This window comes from Hippopotamus amphibius, chromosome 9 (assembly GCF_030028045.1).
Source record: "Hippopotamus amphibius kiboko isolate mHipAmp2 chromosome 9, mHipAmp2.hap2, whole genome shotgun sequence".
NCBI classification, from domain to species: Eukaryota; Metazoa; Chordata; class Mammalia; order Artiodactyla; family Hippopotamidae; genus Hippopotamus; species Hippopotamus amphibius.
Genome location: NC_080194.1, coordinates 36,396,501 through 36,412,794, shown reverse-complemented (window position 1 = coordinate 36,412,794; position 16,294 = coordinate 36,396,501). Strand labels below are relative to the sequence as shown.

Genomic DNA, 16,294 nt, shown 5'->3' with positions numbered 1-16,294 from the left:
GCGGGGTGGGATTGACCACTTCTGAAAGGGATGTGTGAGTAGATGAAGGGCCTTGCAGTGGGAATCCCTCATCCTCCAGGCTCTCTGCGGTGTTCAGGACGAGCCTCCACACTGTGAGGTGTGCCTCGGCTCTGGAGCACCCTGGCGTGGGTCAGGAGACGAGATCCTTGCAGGAGTTATTCTCACGTAGTTCCTAGGTGAATGGTACCAGCTGCCTGGTCTCCTCAAAGAGTAGACCCTTATTGCTGGTGGTGCTGCTGGCAGGCAGTGCCTCCAGCTAAACCGGACCCAACACGCCCAGTCATGTCAAGCCCCGGTGGGTCTGGAGTTCCCCTGAGGCCTTTCTAGCCAAAGGTGAGGTCATCCAGGGGGTGGTTTTGCCAACTTTCATGGCACACCTATCAGTGGCATCTGATCTGGTCCTCCTTGTAGTAGTTTTGAAATCCTGTGGTTTCCTGTGTGGGTGGGTGGTTTTGCATAAATAATCAGCGAAATTGTCCTCACCAGTTGCATACTTCATTTGAAAGTTGGTAAGATGTTTTTGCAGCCTTCTAAGTGTGTGTTTTTTCCCTCTTCCCTTTAGTCCCAGGTAAATCACCACGGTGCTGCTAGTAATGAAACGTACCAGGAACGCTTAGCACGACTAGAAGGAGATAAGGAGTCCCTCATATTACAGGTGGGTCCTTTTTGGTGGGAACCAGCTTATTCTGTTACTTCCAACTCTGTAGCTACCTTAAGTGGGAAGGAAGTCCAAAAGGTTTTCTCTGTTGGATGTCTCCTGCTCCCAAAGTGTGTGTTTTTTCAAGACTTTTCCTGAAACAAAGCAGAAAGTAACTGGGGGCACAATTTAATTCTGGCCTTGGTTTTTAGGGCTGTGAATGGGTTCATTATTTATCATGGGCTACAGGAGTACCCGCCTCTATGCACTGGAAGCTCTGTGGCCAGGCTGATTAATGGGGCCCTGTCCTCCAGATAAGATGTGTCCTCATGTCACTAATAAAGCAAAGCCTCTTTAAAAGCCCCAGGGTGGATGTTAACTGGATCAGGCCCGACTCATCTGGAGTTGAATCTAGACTGATCACTTTGATGCCAAACCCCCTGGAGCTGTTAACATGGGTTAATAAGCCTTTGATGGCTCTCTTACTTTTTTTTTTAATAAATTTATTTATTTATTTATTTATTTTATTGGTTGCATTGGGTCTTCATTGCTGTGTGCAGGCTTTCTCTAGTTGTGGCGAGTGGGGCTACTCTTCATCGCGGTGCACAGCCTTCTCAATGTGGTGGCTTCTCTTGTTGCAGAGCACGGGCTCTAGGCGCTCGGACTTCAGTAGTTGTGGCACACAGGCTCAGTAGTTGTGGTGCCCAGGCTCAGTTGCTCCATGGCATGTGGAATCTTCCCAGACCAGGGATCGAACCCATGTCCCCTACATTGGCAGGCAGATTCTTAACCACTGGGCCCCCAGCGAAGTCCCTCTCTTACTTTGAAGAAAGGAACTCCAGAACTTTTCAGGGACAAAGAGTCAAAGGTATAGTTTCAGGTCTGAAAACTTGCATTGCATTGTGAAAAGCTGAGCATTCTTATGGGAGGGTTTTTGCTGAGGTAGGAGCTCTTTGCTGTGTTAATTCTCAAATGCATGAATCCAGCCTAAAGTTCAGGTATGCGTCAGACACTGATTAATGATTTGGAGAATAATAAGACTAATACTCTAATCCCAGCTCCTTAAAAAGCTTGAAGGGTGGGGTAGTAGAATGGAAGGGAGAGGGCAGGTAGGGTTCTGGGACCCTCCCTAGACTGTGAGCCTTAGCTTAGAGCATTAGAGTTAAGAGGCTGCAGTATGTTTGGCTTTTTTCCTTCTATTTTACCTTATTTCTTTTATTCATTTCACTTCATTTTATGAATGTAAGTATAATATATGATTATTTTAGAAACTTTTGGAAAGTCAAAAAGAATTTAACGTGTTGACCCTTTCTTCCAGCCTTCTTCTTCTTTTAATTTCCTGTCCTGCCCCTATTTTAAAAACTTAAGCTCAGACCAAATATACCATTATACAGTTTTGCATTCTAGGTTTTTTTCTTTCCCTTCACTTCATTGATTTGTTCATTAAAAAATATTTGCATGCCCACAACTCAGTGGACACTGTTTTTAGGTGCTGGGAGTGTAGCATGAAGGAAATAGACAGAGTCCCTGTTCTCAAGCTTCTATTCGTGTGTGCCTGTGTGTGTGTATACACAATAAACAAACCAATTCACAAAATGTTTCCAGCAATGATAAGTACTATGGGAAAAAATAGAGCAGGATAAGGACTGTATAGTCAGGGAAGACCTCCCTGATAGAAGGAGACCTAAGGAAATGAGAAGGGAGCCCCACAGAGACTGGGAGAAGCACATTCCAGGCAGAGGAGATGGTCGGTCCATTGAGCACCCTGAGGTAGGTGTGTGCTTGGTGTGTGGGAAGAACAGGAAGGGGCCGTGTGTTTGGAGCTGGTGACCACGATGAAGGCTGGGAACTGCCGACTGAGAGGTAGCAGGGGCCAGATGATGTAACCTGTTCGAGTGCAGACGTTTTGAGGGATGTGTAATTTGGACCTTCATCCCAACAACATGACTAGTGAAAGAGTGTCCAATTTAGAATTTTGCCACAAACAGTACAAAACTACAAACTAATGAACCCAGAACGTTCATGGCTGAAATAAGACAATCCTGTATAGAGGATTACAATTTAATAAAGAATTCCCATGTGACAATCTCTCTGATATTTTTAAAATTCCAAATTCTTGAATAATCCTTAATGAAATAATTCTAGCCCCATTGGGAAGCTGCTTACCAGAAGAGTTGGAAGTGGATCCTAGTGGCTTCTGTACCTCCAGGAGCTTGTGGACAGACTTCTAGACACTGCTGTCTCTAGAGGCTCCCTGGAGCAGGTTAGGCAGATCCTCAGCACGGGAGAGCCACTTGCTTCATTAATGCACAAGGCAGCTCAGCCAGACCAAATTCATTGGAGTACTTGGCTCAGAATGTTCTCCTGGGTTTTTTAAAAAATTAATTAATTAATTAATTTTTATTGGCTGTGTTGGGTCTTTGCTGCTGCACACAGGCTTTCTCTAGTCGCGGCGAGCGAGGGCTACTCTTTGTTGCAGTGCACGGGCTCCTCAGTGTGGTGGCCTCTCTTGTTGCTGAGCACGGGCTCTAGGCGTGTGGGCTTCAGTAGTTGCAGCACACAGGCTCAATAGTTGTGGCTCACGGGCTCTAGAGCACAGGCTCAATAGTTGTGGTGCACGGGCTTAGTTGCTCTGCGGCATGTGGTATCTTCCTGGGGCAGGGATCCAACCTGTGTCCCTGCATTGGCAGGCAGATTCTTACCCACTGCACCACCTAGGAAGTCCTCTCTGGGTTTACTTGTAGAAGAACAAGGGAAATCACACAGGGCAAAATACTTTGTTTCTAGAGTTAAACAACAAAAAACCAAAATCTTTTATTTGTTCATTAGAGTGTAGCTTCTTAATGCAAGGATTTTCATCCCCCCCCCCACCCCCCAGCTTCTATATCCCCTCGGTTTCTAAAATTATACCTATCGTGTTAAGGGCTCAAAAAATATTTTTCTTGAATAAAGGTCACATTTAGAATCTATTCATTTTCTACCAGTTTTCTATACCTCTCTGTTCATAACCTAGACTGAGTATTCATGTTCATAAGGACCCTGCAGCCTTGTGTATCTTGAGTCTTACGAGCAGCTGGGCTACAAGCTATAGAATGCCAGGGACCACATGTTATTCCACTGGGTACCTGTTCCTCTAGGTACCGCCAGCACATGGCCCCAAGGCATGGTGCAAACTCTCTAAGTGTTAAATTAATCATCACAATAAGATTAACCATAATACATCCTTCTACAACAGAAACTCTAGAACCCAAGGAGCAAAGGCCACCCTGGCATCTTACTCTTTTGAAAGCAGAGTTAGTAGTTGAAAAGGCCAGGACTGCAGACCATGTTAGGCAGCAAGGATAAGGCACCCGTTTTTGAATTATAATTGAAATGTTAGCACATCATGCATCAGCTCCAGGAATATGTGTCAATAATTCATTCATAACTTAGGAACATAAAAATGGAAAGCTTAAAGCAGCCATATTCATTAAGATTAATTCCTCTGTAAAAGGGAGCTTTATAATTCATAAACTTCATTTAAACATGTGCAAGTGAATTCACATTAACTCTTATGCTCCAGCTATCATTCCTTTACAGACTGAGAAATAATTTATGATCATCTATGTGTAAATGGTGATGAGTCGAGCATTGGTTAAAAACTGAAAGGCTATAAAGGATCTCAATTTCCCAGTCCTTGATTTCTGTATTGTGGGGGAGGTCACTCGTATGATTTCTTCCTCTTCCTGATCTGAGGCACTGTTTAATAATAATTCTTTGATAATAATACAGAAAAGGATTATTTAATAATAAGGAAAAGGATTTAAAAATAAGGAAAATAAATAATAAGGAAAAGGGCTGTTTGCTGGTAGAGAAGGCTATGAAATCCTCTCAGTCTGTATTTAGGGTATAATTTAAATAATTTATTGTAAATGGATTTTTATTTACTAACACTTCCAAAAGATAGTCTCAATGTTCTTCAGAAAGACGACTGTTTTCCTGCCACTGTATATGCAGTGTGGCTTGTATATATTTATGACTTAGAGTCATGTTTTGGCCTGTGAAGCACAAAAACCTTCCTGCAGCCAAGTTTTGTCAGTGCTAATACATGCCCTTTACGTCCCACATTCCTTAATTGCTTCAGAACCCTCGCCTGATAGGTGAGCGGTCCTCACACCCTGATGAGAGGGGTGAGGTCATTGGCTGGTCGGCGCAGAAGTCTGGATTGCGCTTCCACGTGAGGTGGCAGGAGCCCTGGCGGGTGAGCCAGCTGAGCTCTGCCTTGAGGTCCGGCTGCCTGAGGGAGCTCTGCGAGAGGCACGAGGAGCCAGAGGCCGCTCTCGTGGTGCGGGCTGTTTTTCTCCCGAGTCTGTCAAGAGCAGGAAATGTGACCAACCTTGACCAGGTGGTGGCTGAGACTCCCCGGCCAGGTAAGAAACCAACCGGGGGTTCCCTTCATCCAGGACACTTGCCCCACCTGCCACTCGCCAAAAGCAACAGCCTTTCTCCTCACGTAAAGAATCCGTGGTGTGGCTTCACCCTTGCTGTTTTTTCTGGGACAGGTGAGCGTCCTCACAGACCAAGTGGAAGCCCAAGGAGAGAAGATTCGGGACCTGGAAGTGTGTCTGGAAGGACACCAGGTGAAACTCAATGCTGCTGAAGAGATGCTTCAGCAGGTAAGGGCGGGTGGGGCGCAGGGCCTTGGGTCCTACAGCCGCTCACGTGGGCGAGCCCCTTTCTGGGTCCAGGTTACAGAGCTTGCTGCTTCCTTTCCTGTCCTGCCTGGAGGGAGGGTTGGCTGCTCAGCTTGCGGTGTTTACACAGCAGGTGAAACCAGAGGGGGAGGGCGGGGAAGGGCTGGCCTGAGAGGAATAACTTGTTGGGCTGGTTCGGCAGATTCCCAGGGCACTTTCTCCAGGCCTGGTTCAATGCGCAGCTCTCTGCTGGCAATGTCACCCTCATCACACCAGCCACACTGGACACACTTACCTGGCTAATTCCTCGTGACCAAGTGGCCCACAGTTCTGGCATGGCACTGTTGCCGCCTTTGCTCTGTAAGTGGCATCTGGGGTTTTGGAAAGTCGATTAACTTATTTTGTACCTCTTTCCTACCCCTCACTCTTCCCCCCTCTCACTCTGTGTGGCTTGCTTTGATAAAACGGATCACATATTAATTACATAAATAACATTTTAATATAATTTAATACATGTTAAAATGAAAAAAAGCTCTTACTATTCAGAAACATCTCTTAAATGTCTTCTTGTTTCTCTTTGGTCCTTTTTGTTATGTGTCCATATAATATACAAAACACTCTTTGCACAAGACATGGGGTTTAGTCCTCAGCTTTTCTATGCTTAACATCATATTGTGAGTTTTTTCCCACTTAAATTTTGCTGTATTGTTGTCTTTACTATCACTTAGAGGTTTTTTTTTGAGTAAAAGTATTATAATTGAATTGACTCTTCTATTCTTGAACAGTCTGACCCCATTGTAAATAATGAGCTGTAATTTTTAGGAAGAGGTGTTAGTTTTTATTGTCTTTTCTGAATCTGTCGAGATGCTAATTAGAAATTGTATTTTATGAACTCTAGTAACATGTCTAATTAATAGGTTTCCTTAACTTGCATCATTTTTGCATTTCAATTATTTTGAAAAATAAACCATAACTGAAGTTCATGTGTGTATGCTTTGTAGCTCCTGGTATAGTGCTTAGCACATGAAAGGGGCTCACTAATTATTTAAAGAATGAAAGTCTGTCTCTTAAAATGAGTGGGTTCAGTTAGAAGACTGCTTATAATCTTTCCCCTGCAAGCTCTAACCCCCCCCCCCTTTTTTTTTTAAGTTGTTCGGTCAGCATCAAATTCAAATTGTTTCTCCACAGTATAGTAATGAACACAGGCTTTGAATATGACCTTTGATCTTCAGGTAAATATCTTAGTTTCTAGGTGTTTCTTAGCTTTGAATGCATTTGAAGAACTTTTTAAAAAATCAATATTTTTATGCAAATGTCTTTGTAGAAACTAGTTCTGACAGCTTGGAAGCTGTAATTAGTTTATCCTTTCACTGCTGATTAATAAGTTACCATGTTCTTGGCTCCATTTGGTTTTCTGTTTAAATCGTGTGCCATTTCTCTTGTTCATCATATTCCCTGGAAATCCGAGTAGCAATAGGAGTTGAGTCTTCCTTTTTATTCTTAGAAGTTGAATCTTTCTTTCGAAGACCCAGGAAGGAAAATAGCCTGGTGGAAAAATCTCAAATAGCAGAAAAGCATTTGCACAAGAGTGTACAGGACAACCCACTAGATTATATTTTCAAGACAGCAAAAGATACAGTTCTGGGGTGGGACCAGGGAGGAAGATGATGGGGTGCTGTCAAAAAACAAACAAAAAACCTAGACAGAGACCAAGAAAATTTGCATGTGGAAGGGAACGTGTCAGAAAAATGGCAGAAGGTTGATGTTTCAGGAAGGCAGTGCCTGGTGAGTAACCACACGATTGGAGGTCAGAAAATGGCCTGCCGTGGTCCCTGAGTTCTCTGAGGTTGTCTTAACCTTCTAAACATTATCCCATAGACTGGATTTTAGACTTTTTAAAAAGTCTTGGGCTCAGCTACCCCTTATATCCTGTTTATTCTAAATCTTCTTTCTTCGTGCTATGGGTGAAGTAGCAGTCTTGTGGTTTGCATGTACCATAAAGGTGGCTGTCTTTGGTATATTTTGGAGTGTAGTAGCTCTTATTTACTACCTCTGGGGATTGAAAGATCTTCTTGAACTTAACCAAGTTATTTTTATGCTCATAACTTGGACCATGTTCTCTCAGCCTTTCAAGGGTAAAATGAAAGGAGTGTGCAGAACTCCTTTCCTGGAGAATTCTGAGTTCATGTCCTGGGAGGTATTTGAGGCTCTGCTCCCACTCATGTGTTCGCTGGGCTTGGTGGTGCCTGAACTGGAGATCATTGGGTTGCCAGCTCTAAATCCAGCATTGAATGTTCTGCACGTGCTAATGCTTTCCTGAAATCTGCTTGATTCTGTTTGAAAAGACACTTAATTCTTGCACCACAATTCTGATGGGATGCCATCTCTAGCTTGGAGTACAGACGTAAGTGTTCTCTGAATTGGGGGCAGGCAGAGACTTGCCTGATTTGACTGTGATATCCTGGGCCCCCGGGCTCGTGGCAGGAGCAAGCATGACTCATGGCCTTGAGGCAGAGAATGGAGGCAAACAGTTGCTTCTTTCTGCCAGCCCTGAGCCGAGCCTGGCCTCGTTGAAGGCCTGTGGAGCTCTGAAGGAGACCCTTTCCCTGTCGCAGCGTGGGGCCTTCTGATGGCCTATTGACACTGCTTCCCTTGGGAAGGCTGGTCCTGCTTGCCCTGCATACTGCATACATCCTGTCTAAAGGAGGCAGCTGCTACTCAACTCTAGCTGACCTTCCGTGGAGGCATTGCTAGATATTCCCAGTTTTCACAAGAAGCTGGAAATCCAGATGCAAAAATTTAAAGATCAGTCCTTCTATTTTAAAAACATTGGCAACTAATTTAAGTGAAAAAAAATATATTGTGTGAACCACGCAATATTTATTGTACCTTTAGGCCAAGCCTAGCCCACCGACCTCCAATCTGCAACCTCTATTCCAGACTTTGCCCCCTTGGCTGGCTAGAAGACCACTGGGGGGACTTACAGAAACCTAAACCCAACCAGCATAGTCCAAACCCTGTGTGTTCAAGGGCTCCAAACCCCACTGCGCTGCCTCCCCACAGCTTTTCTCCTGACCAATGTCAGCCTCCCTCCAGAAACCCAAGAGGGAGTTCCCCACCCAACTCATGGGCCACGGAACCCTCAGCCGGGCTTGGCCTGGCCGCCTGAGAAGTGCTGATCTCTTAGCTCTCATCTGTTTTCTTCTACACATTAACCCATCTGGTCTCCAGAAAGGGAGAGCATGAAGACCCATGGGGTTAGACAGGCAAACCAGGACCGACAGAATCAGCACAGAGGCAGGACCACATGAGCCGCGCGTAGATTATAAACACATCTGAGGGCAAAACACTTGTCTGTAGCCCATTGCAGGACACAGGGTGGGAACAGTGCGGCTACAAGCATCTCTTGGGACTGCCTATGGAAACACCTACTCTGATATGGTCTCTGACTCACTGAGTGTGTCTAGATTCTCCAGGGAACCTTCCCCATTAGGAAGAGACATCTCCCAGGAAATGTACAAGTGGGTCTTCAAAGACCCACAGCCTGAGTATGTTTTCACTGGTCTGGGTATAGAGCTCACAGGGCTCACAGGCCTTGCCCCTCTGATCCTTAAGCAGGTCAAGGCATTGCCAAACTGTGTCTTTGAGGGCTGCACACTGAGCTGTCTGAGCCCAGGGCCCAGAATAACACCCCAGGAATACAGGTGTGGACCAGTGCCTTCCCCATTGTGATTGGCCCAGACCGTGTTGGCAACAAAATCTCTGTCACAGAGAGAGTTCCCCGTGCTCTATTGATGTAGTTGAAGTCTCTGGTGGCTTTTTCTAAAGTGGCGTCCGTGGGTTCTCTGGGGTCCTGTAGGTTCCTGCACAGCAAGCTCCTCTGCCTCTGATCACTGACCCTTCTCCAAATAGTGATGATTTCAGGGACAAAGTTGATGCTACTCAGTGGAGAAGAGGTTTTATACAGAGCTGGCAGCCAAATGGAGCACTTTCCAGAGACTGGCCATTGACAGGTATAATCAATGCCAAGAGCAGAAGCCATGTTTAGAGCCGAGAAGAAGTCAGGGTAGGGAAGCCAAGGAGGGGGGAAGAAAGGATGCAAAGCTCCTTGTGAGGACACAGCCCAGCTTTTGGGAAACCTGCAAGGGCACCAGGCTCTATCTCAGTCCTCCTACCTGACCTGGAGCTCCAGGTGTCAGGCAGCCTCATTGTGTTGGCTGCCTTTTAGGTGAAGTATGGAGAGTGACAAATTCAGGGGATTTGGAGTCCATGGAGGTGACTTTGTGCGGATTCAACACTTGTGGTTGATCTGGGGAAGTCAGTGAACCTGTGTTTTTTAAATAGAGGATGGGGATGACAGTGTGGACTCTGCGTGGCCCACCTCTTAGAGCTGTAGTACAGTTATTCCAGTTTTGTTAAAACTGGACTATGACACAATGGCCGGGGGCATGGGACCCCCTACCTGGCCCAGTTCCTGCCCTTGAGTCGAGTGAGGGAACAGTGTGCCCAGGTGTGTGAACTCAGCAAAGTATCATTGCCACCCAGCTCATAAATTTCCCAAGAGCACTTTTAGGGAGCTATTTATACCTCAATAAGAATATTAAGGGACTTCCTAGGTGGCACAGTGGTTAAGAATCCTCCTGCCAATGCAGGGGACACGGGTTCGATCCCTGCTCCAGGAGGATGCCACGTGTCACGGAGCAACTAAGCCCATGCACCACAACTACTGAGCCTGCATTCTAGAGCCTGCGAGCCACAACTATTGAGCCCATGTGCCGCAACTACTGAAGCCCACGTGCCTAGAGCCCGTGCTCGGCAACAAGAGAAGCCATTGCAATGAGGAGTCCAGGCACAGCCCCTGCTCGCTGCAACTAGAGAAAGCCCGTGTGCATCCACAAAGACCCAATGCAGCCAATACATAAAAATTTTTTTTTTTTTTAAAAAGGATATTAGAACTATGCACATGATCCTATGGGAGCACAAATCTGTCTGAGGAGACAGGACATGCGAGTGAAGAAAACAGGGATTTGCCAGTTATTCCCTAAAACTCCCCGTGGGAGATTTATGAGGCAGAAATAACTGCTTTCCTCAAGTTTATCTCATTTGCTGTTGGATCTCTAGACCGTAGTGTGAGGTAGGTGCTTTACCCCTTTTTACAGATAAGGGGACTGAGGTTCAGAGAGATGATATAGTTAGTGGGGACTGAGTCTGGACTCAAACCCAGGTTGACTACGAACCCCTCTCCCTGAAACAGGCTTCCCAGCAAGGCCTAGGCCTCTTACTTCAAAGGGCAAAGGGATGCATTTTTTCTTTCAAGTCTTTCCATGGCCCGTTCTTTCATTCTGGTTTCTGGTTGCTAGTCTGGCTCCAGTCCTCCGTCATTGGTCAGTAACTCCCTGGGTCAGGTTCCACACTTAAAGATGGCGCTAATTGCTTCAAGATGTGGCCCTTTAAGGAGAGCATAGTTGAAAGGCAAATTCTTTTTATCAGCTCCAGTCAGACACTGAGCTTTGGGAAAAGGAAATGACGGTTTGCTCTGAAATGGAAGCTCTTTTTCATCTCCAGGAAAGGAGATGTATTTGTCCTTCTGGAAGAGATTACTGGTAGTGGTGAAGTGAGGACAGGGGTGAGTGATAATTTTGTTCATTGGTTTTCTTCCTAAAGTTTCATTACTCAGTTTCATGGTCCTTCATAGTAAGAAACACAAACTACCCTCCTCGTATGCCACCCTCTCCTCATCCCTTGCCCCCTCTCATTTACACAGGCAGCCTTGAAACGATCAGAAGAGCAGACACTACTGCTGCTTATGAAACCTGTGCCCCGAATATCCAGCCCCCTGCCTCCGCATGCCCCCCCCCCGTTATAGTAGCTCTATGATTCCAAGAGATCCCAACAGGGTCCCACCCTGCGGGCCTGAGTAGGCGCCAAGCCTTGCCTTCGTGCTCTAGACAAACAGGCTGGATCCAGAGATCACTCCAGTCTTGGGGATGGGAGTAAGGATCCGAGAATGTTTTTCTTAAGGGGTAGGCAGAATAAAAGATGCCAGCCAAGGAGATGGCAAAGAAAAAACAAAGGTCTGGAAAGTGGAGAGGGAGGGTGGGCTTGCACTGATGAGGTGATGAAGGGTGAGTCAGTGGGTTGAATGCTGAAAGTGTAAGTTGCATCTGAAAGTCTGGACCTTGGTCTCCAGAGCCAGGACCGTTTCTGTGTTCTGCCTGCTGAAGGCAGGAGCTGGGTTGCAGGCATGCAGACGTTTTCTTGAAGTGACAGGAAGATGAGGAAAAAGAGGCAGCAAAGAGTAGATTATTCTTTTCAGAGCTTGGCTGGGAGAGGGGAGGGAAGAGAGAGAGCCGGCATTCGTGCTCACACCGCACACGTTTGTTTGCCTAGTCCAAGCACTAGGAAGCTGACGGTGGTCGCCAGAGGGGAAGCAAGGTCAAGAGGGAAGGTTCTTTCGAATGTCAGAAATTTGATCATGTTTATAGCCTGAGGAATGGAAGCTGATGGTGAAGGAGAGATTAAATGCCTGTCAGAGCAGATGATTAATGGCCTTACCCTAGAGTAGCACAGACTTGGTGGGAACTTCCTCAAAGGCAGTACAGAGGTGAGGGAGGGCCCCGGTCCCTGTGAGCAGGCGTCATTCTGCGCTACCAGCTAGAGGGAGAAAACAGGACTAGGACTCAGTGAACAACGCCAAATGCTACTGGTTAACCAGGAATAACCTGCATCTTCCTTCACACTGCGTGAGGATGGCGCGGAGGACTGGTCAGCGACTGGCAGGTGGGTCAGGTGGGGCAGTGCAGGAGCAAACTCTGGAATCTCCGTGTCCTTTAACATACGCTTTTAATGTGCAACCTGGACATGTACAGGGCTAGGGAACAGTTCTTAAAGATAGAACCTGACGGAGAAGTCGACTGTGTGCAGTTATGTCAGGCTAACCTCAGGCAGGAGGTGCCGGCTTGCTTTCTCTAAGACACAGATTCAAGAGAGATAAATGAGAGAGGATTCTGGGAAACTTTGAAACAGGGAGGATGTAAGATCAATGACTGATCAGATGATCTTTAAAAATCTTTTCCGTAAATATGAGGAAAGGTTATTTGAGGAGAAGAGGGGGATAGGGTGGGGTTTAGGGCTCAAGGAGAATGGAAGATATTAGGAACAATCTCTGAAAGGAACCAGCCAGAGATGAATACACATTTTGCCAGGCAGTGTTGGAAGATCAGCTGTAGTTAGATAGAGTACATTTGCGTGGAAACCAATTGGCATCACTAAGTGACTTTTACCAGCGGTTCTCAGGCCGTGGGGAGTGGAAACACAGACAAACTGCTTTGAGGTTTGGCGTGGACTGGGAGCTCGTGAAGCATATACACTTCAGATCTAGGGGCGAGGATGAGTTAGAGGAAGAATTTGCTGGTGCAGAAATGATACAACTGAAATGATAAGCCTTAAGGTATAGGGTGGATAAAGAGGCAAATACTGCTTAAAGGAAGTTTGACAAACTAGGAAAATAGGGAGTTATTAAGTAACTAGTAGCCACAGAAGAAGAAATTAAAGATGATTTGAGTGACTAAGAGGGCCAGTTGAAAGGTGAGAGGCTTGTGGCCAGAGGAGAGAATTTCAGAGTTGAAGATTTTAAAGGCGAAGCACATATGTTCTGGATCAAGATGAGGGTCAGGCTGTGGCCATGCTGCTGAGAAGCTGAAATGAGGCGGAAGCAAATCCTGTTGGTGTCGAGGTCAAGAAATGTGAAACCAGGGTGGACGTTGAGTGGAAGATGAATTAACAGTGGAAATGGGAGACTATCTTGGGGTCTGGATATTTGAGGAGAATGTGACTTTTAGCTGAGTGATGCTGCCTTAGAGGAGGAGGAGGGCAGAGGTGGGTGATCTGGCAGCAGTCTTTAATTGGGAGAAAGGTGTTCTGTACGTTGGGTTGTTGGAGCAGAACGGTCTCTACTTGGGAAGGACATGTCATATCATGCAAATGTCAGGGTTCAGTTTCTGCTGGAAGTAGAGCAGTTTAGAATGTAGGGTATTTAAATCCTATTAAGACAACCAGGATAGAGGTCACAGTACATAACAGTGGCTGGAGGCCATGCCTGGCCTGGAGATGGGGAGGTGGACCTGGCCTGGGATAAGCCTGTCAAAGGCTGATTGTGAGTTCAAGGAGTAGGCCAGTACTTATTGATGACAAGGACCAGGGGTGCTGATAATGAAAGGGGGAAGCACATGCTAATAGATATAAGCTAGGAGCGAGTAAGGAGAAGTTTCGTTATCAGTGGACTATGAAATTAAGCAGCCCCAGGTTTCTCATTAAAACTTTGGTGTGTCTAATTGAAATGTCCACTTGGAAAGTTTGTGTGGCCAATCAGAACCCTGGCATGACCAATTGGAATGGCAATTGGAACTTTAATGCAACCAATTAGAATATTGTCAGCTGGAACACTGGTATGACCAGTTACAAGCTGGCAGTTGAAACAGCCAGAGGGATTTTGGCAATAACGAAAGCAGAGTAGATTTTTAACTTTCAAGAGAGATGCCTTCCGAGGCTTTTTTGAATCCCACCAAGGCAGTATCTTGAATGCTGGTCAGTAGACAGCTGCATAAATACAATCTGAAGAAACGCAAACGCTCAACAGGGGCTGTTTCTAACTCTCCTATCACTAGGCCTTGGCATCTGGTAGTTGAACAAATGATTGAAGTCTCAAGGAAGAAATTTTCTCAGTTCTCAGCACTCCAAAGCAATGGTTGTTATTCCATTGACCTTGAGTTCTAGGACCATCCCTTTTTCCATTTGCACTGCTAGCTGGGAAGCTCACATACATGTTGTACTCCATCTAGCTGTGAGTAGAATTTTAGGGTATGAGTTTTATGCCGACAGTCACTCTGACTTCAACTTCTTTCCTTACCTGCTTTAATTTTTATGGTTTTTTTTTAACTTGAGTTGTCTATTTTGCAAACTGCTTCAAATCATTTTTGGAACAAAGCAGCTAGGTGAAAGGATGGAGAGAGAGAGACAGAATGAGGTGGAAGCAGAGAGGAAGGCGAGGAAGAAGGAGAAGGAGGTTGAGAGCGAGTGAGTAGGTGGTGTTGGGAGGGATTATATCTTAAGATTCTCGAGACCCAGAAATCCCATCTTCCTCATCCAGGGAAGAACATTTTAGGGCCTTTTATGGCCTGCATAGCCTTAGCACCAGCGCCTTGTAGATAGTATGTGCTCAACAAAATCTTGACCATTTGAGTGGCTCTTTCCTGGGCTCAGTGAATATTTGTTGATTAGCTTTTTTCAGCATGTATTTTTTTTTATTCCCCTTGAAATTCTTGGACTTCTTTCTCTGTTTGGGAAACAATGTGATACATTAGACAGAAATGAGTTTTGAAGCTAAACAGACTTTGGTTTGAAAACTAACTCTGCTGTTGATTGGTGTGTGCCCTTGGCCGAGACAGGCCAATCTCTGGGCCTGTTTTTTCATCTGTAAAATAAGGATAGTAACGGTGGCTGCCAAATCCCTGGGAGGGTTTATTGAGAGAATGTAGGTAACGTACCCAACAGTGTCTAGCACAGAGGAGGCACTCAGTGAATCCGTGTCTACCCACCCCCAACACTGGACACACTTACCTGACTAACTCCTCGTGACCAAGCAGCCCACAGTTCTGGCACGGCACTACTGCCATCTTTGCCCTGTAAGCCAGCTTCAAGTCTGGCTGACTCAGGAAGAGCTGGGCTCCTCAGCCCAGTGCTAAGCTCATTTTGCTGAATTCTTTGGCTTCTGGATACTCATTCCCTCGGGTTAGCAGATGGGCCGTTTATAACCTGGCTTTCTGAGGTGGAGATGGCCTTTGGCCTGGGGAATCATGCTTTCCAAGTTAAAACCCCTGTCTCATGTGGTTTGGTTTTATGAGATGAGGACAGTTCAGAACACGTGAAATCATGGCTGTAGGGTCAGATTATTGAGATCACTGTTCTTGTACTAGGGTTGCGTTGCCTGAGATGACACAGAAAGTTCAGACCATGGCAGGATGCTGTGTGCTTTCTGTCTGCTCACTTGGCCGGTTACCCTCCTAGTGCCATGTCGTGGTGTCCTTGCCAGGACCTGTGTGTCCAGTGTCTTCATGTGCCAGGATTAGGATCTCATAGAACATTACCTTTTGCCAGTGGAGAAATGTTACCCCTGGACTCTGGGGAGTGCTCCTGGCTTTTGAGGTCCTCCATGATTCCTAGTAGTGCTGAGCAGGTGTTTCACCTATCTCCTTTGTTTTTGTCTTATTCATGCTTATGAAGTATATATATTAATGGCAGGTTGTTGTCTGCTACCACTTTACTGCTACCCAGTCTGTCCTCAAAACAAGCAAAGAACAATTTTCTTATTTACATTTGAGGAAAGATACATATCACACAAAGAAGATTCTACTATAACCTTTCAATAAATACTCATTGAATATCTACTTTATGTCCTAGTTCCCTTATAGGTTCATTACAGTAAGGTCTTACAATGAGATGTGTTGAAGACTTGGCTGAATATTGACTGAGACCAGGAGGTGATATGGAAACTTTGGTTTTGAAAAATACATTGTTAACCTAAGCTTTTTTGGTGGCAAGGATCTGTTGCCTTAAAAGTAGATACGGATGCTGAAAAAAAAAATTGAACCAATCGTAAAAAAAAAAAAATAGATATGGAGAAATTTCGTTCTTTGAGCAGACCCATCCATTTTTCTCTACCTGGAAAGAATGAATAATGGTTTCTATGGACACATGTGTTTTTTGAGAAACATAGCTCACGTTGACTCTCAGAGCACAGCAGGTAGCGTCAGGGGCTGTGCTATCCTTCCTTGAGTGACCCGGCACTGGCCCAGGCCTGTCCCCTATGGGACGGTGGCTCATATGTAGCAGTTTCAACTATAGTGTAGAAGTTGCCTTATGTCCTATGGATGGAGCTAGAGCTGTTCTTATTGCCATGGAGGTT

The 16,294-nt window shown here is 45.6% G+C and overlaps 1 protein-coding gene across 17 annotated transcripts in view; it reads left to right on the top strand.

Moving 5' to 3' along the window:
• The window catches only part of PPFIBP2 (PPFIA binding protein 2), a 145,713-nt gene that overhangs the window by 79,054 nt on the left and 50,365 nt on the right, over positions 1-16,294 (top strand). For 16 of the 17 annotated variants that reach the window (XM_057748917.1, XM_057748908.1, XM_057748906.1 and 13 more), the window contains 2 exons: positions 584-676; positions 5,200-5,313. In XM_057748917.1, coding sequence (XP_057604900.1) covers positions 584-676; positions 5,200-5,313 — 207 coding nt within the window. Of the gene's footprint in view, positions 1-583; positions 677-4,856; positions 5,068-5,199; positions 5,314-16,294 lie in introns of those variants that run through there. The other variant, XM_057748916.1, reaches the window with a different exon arrangement.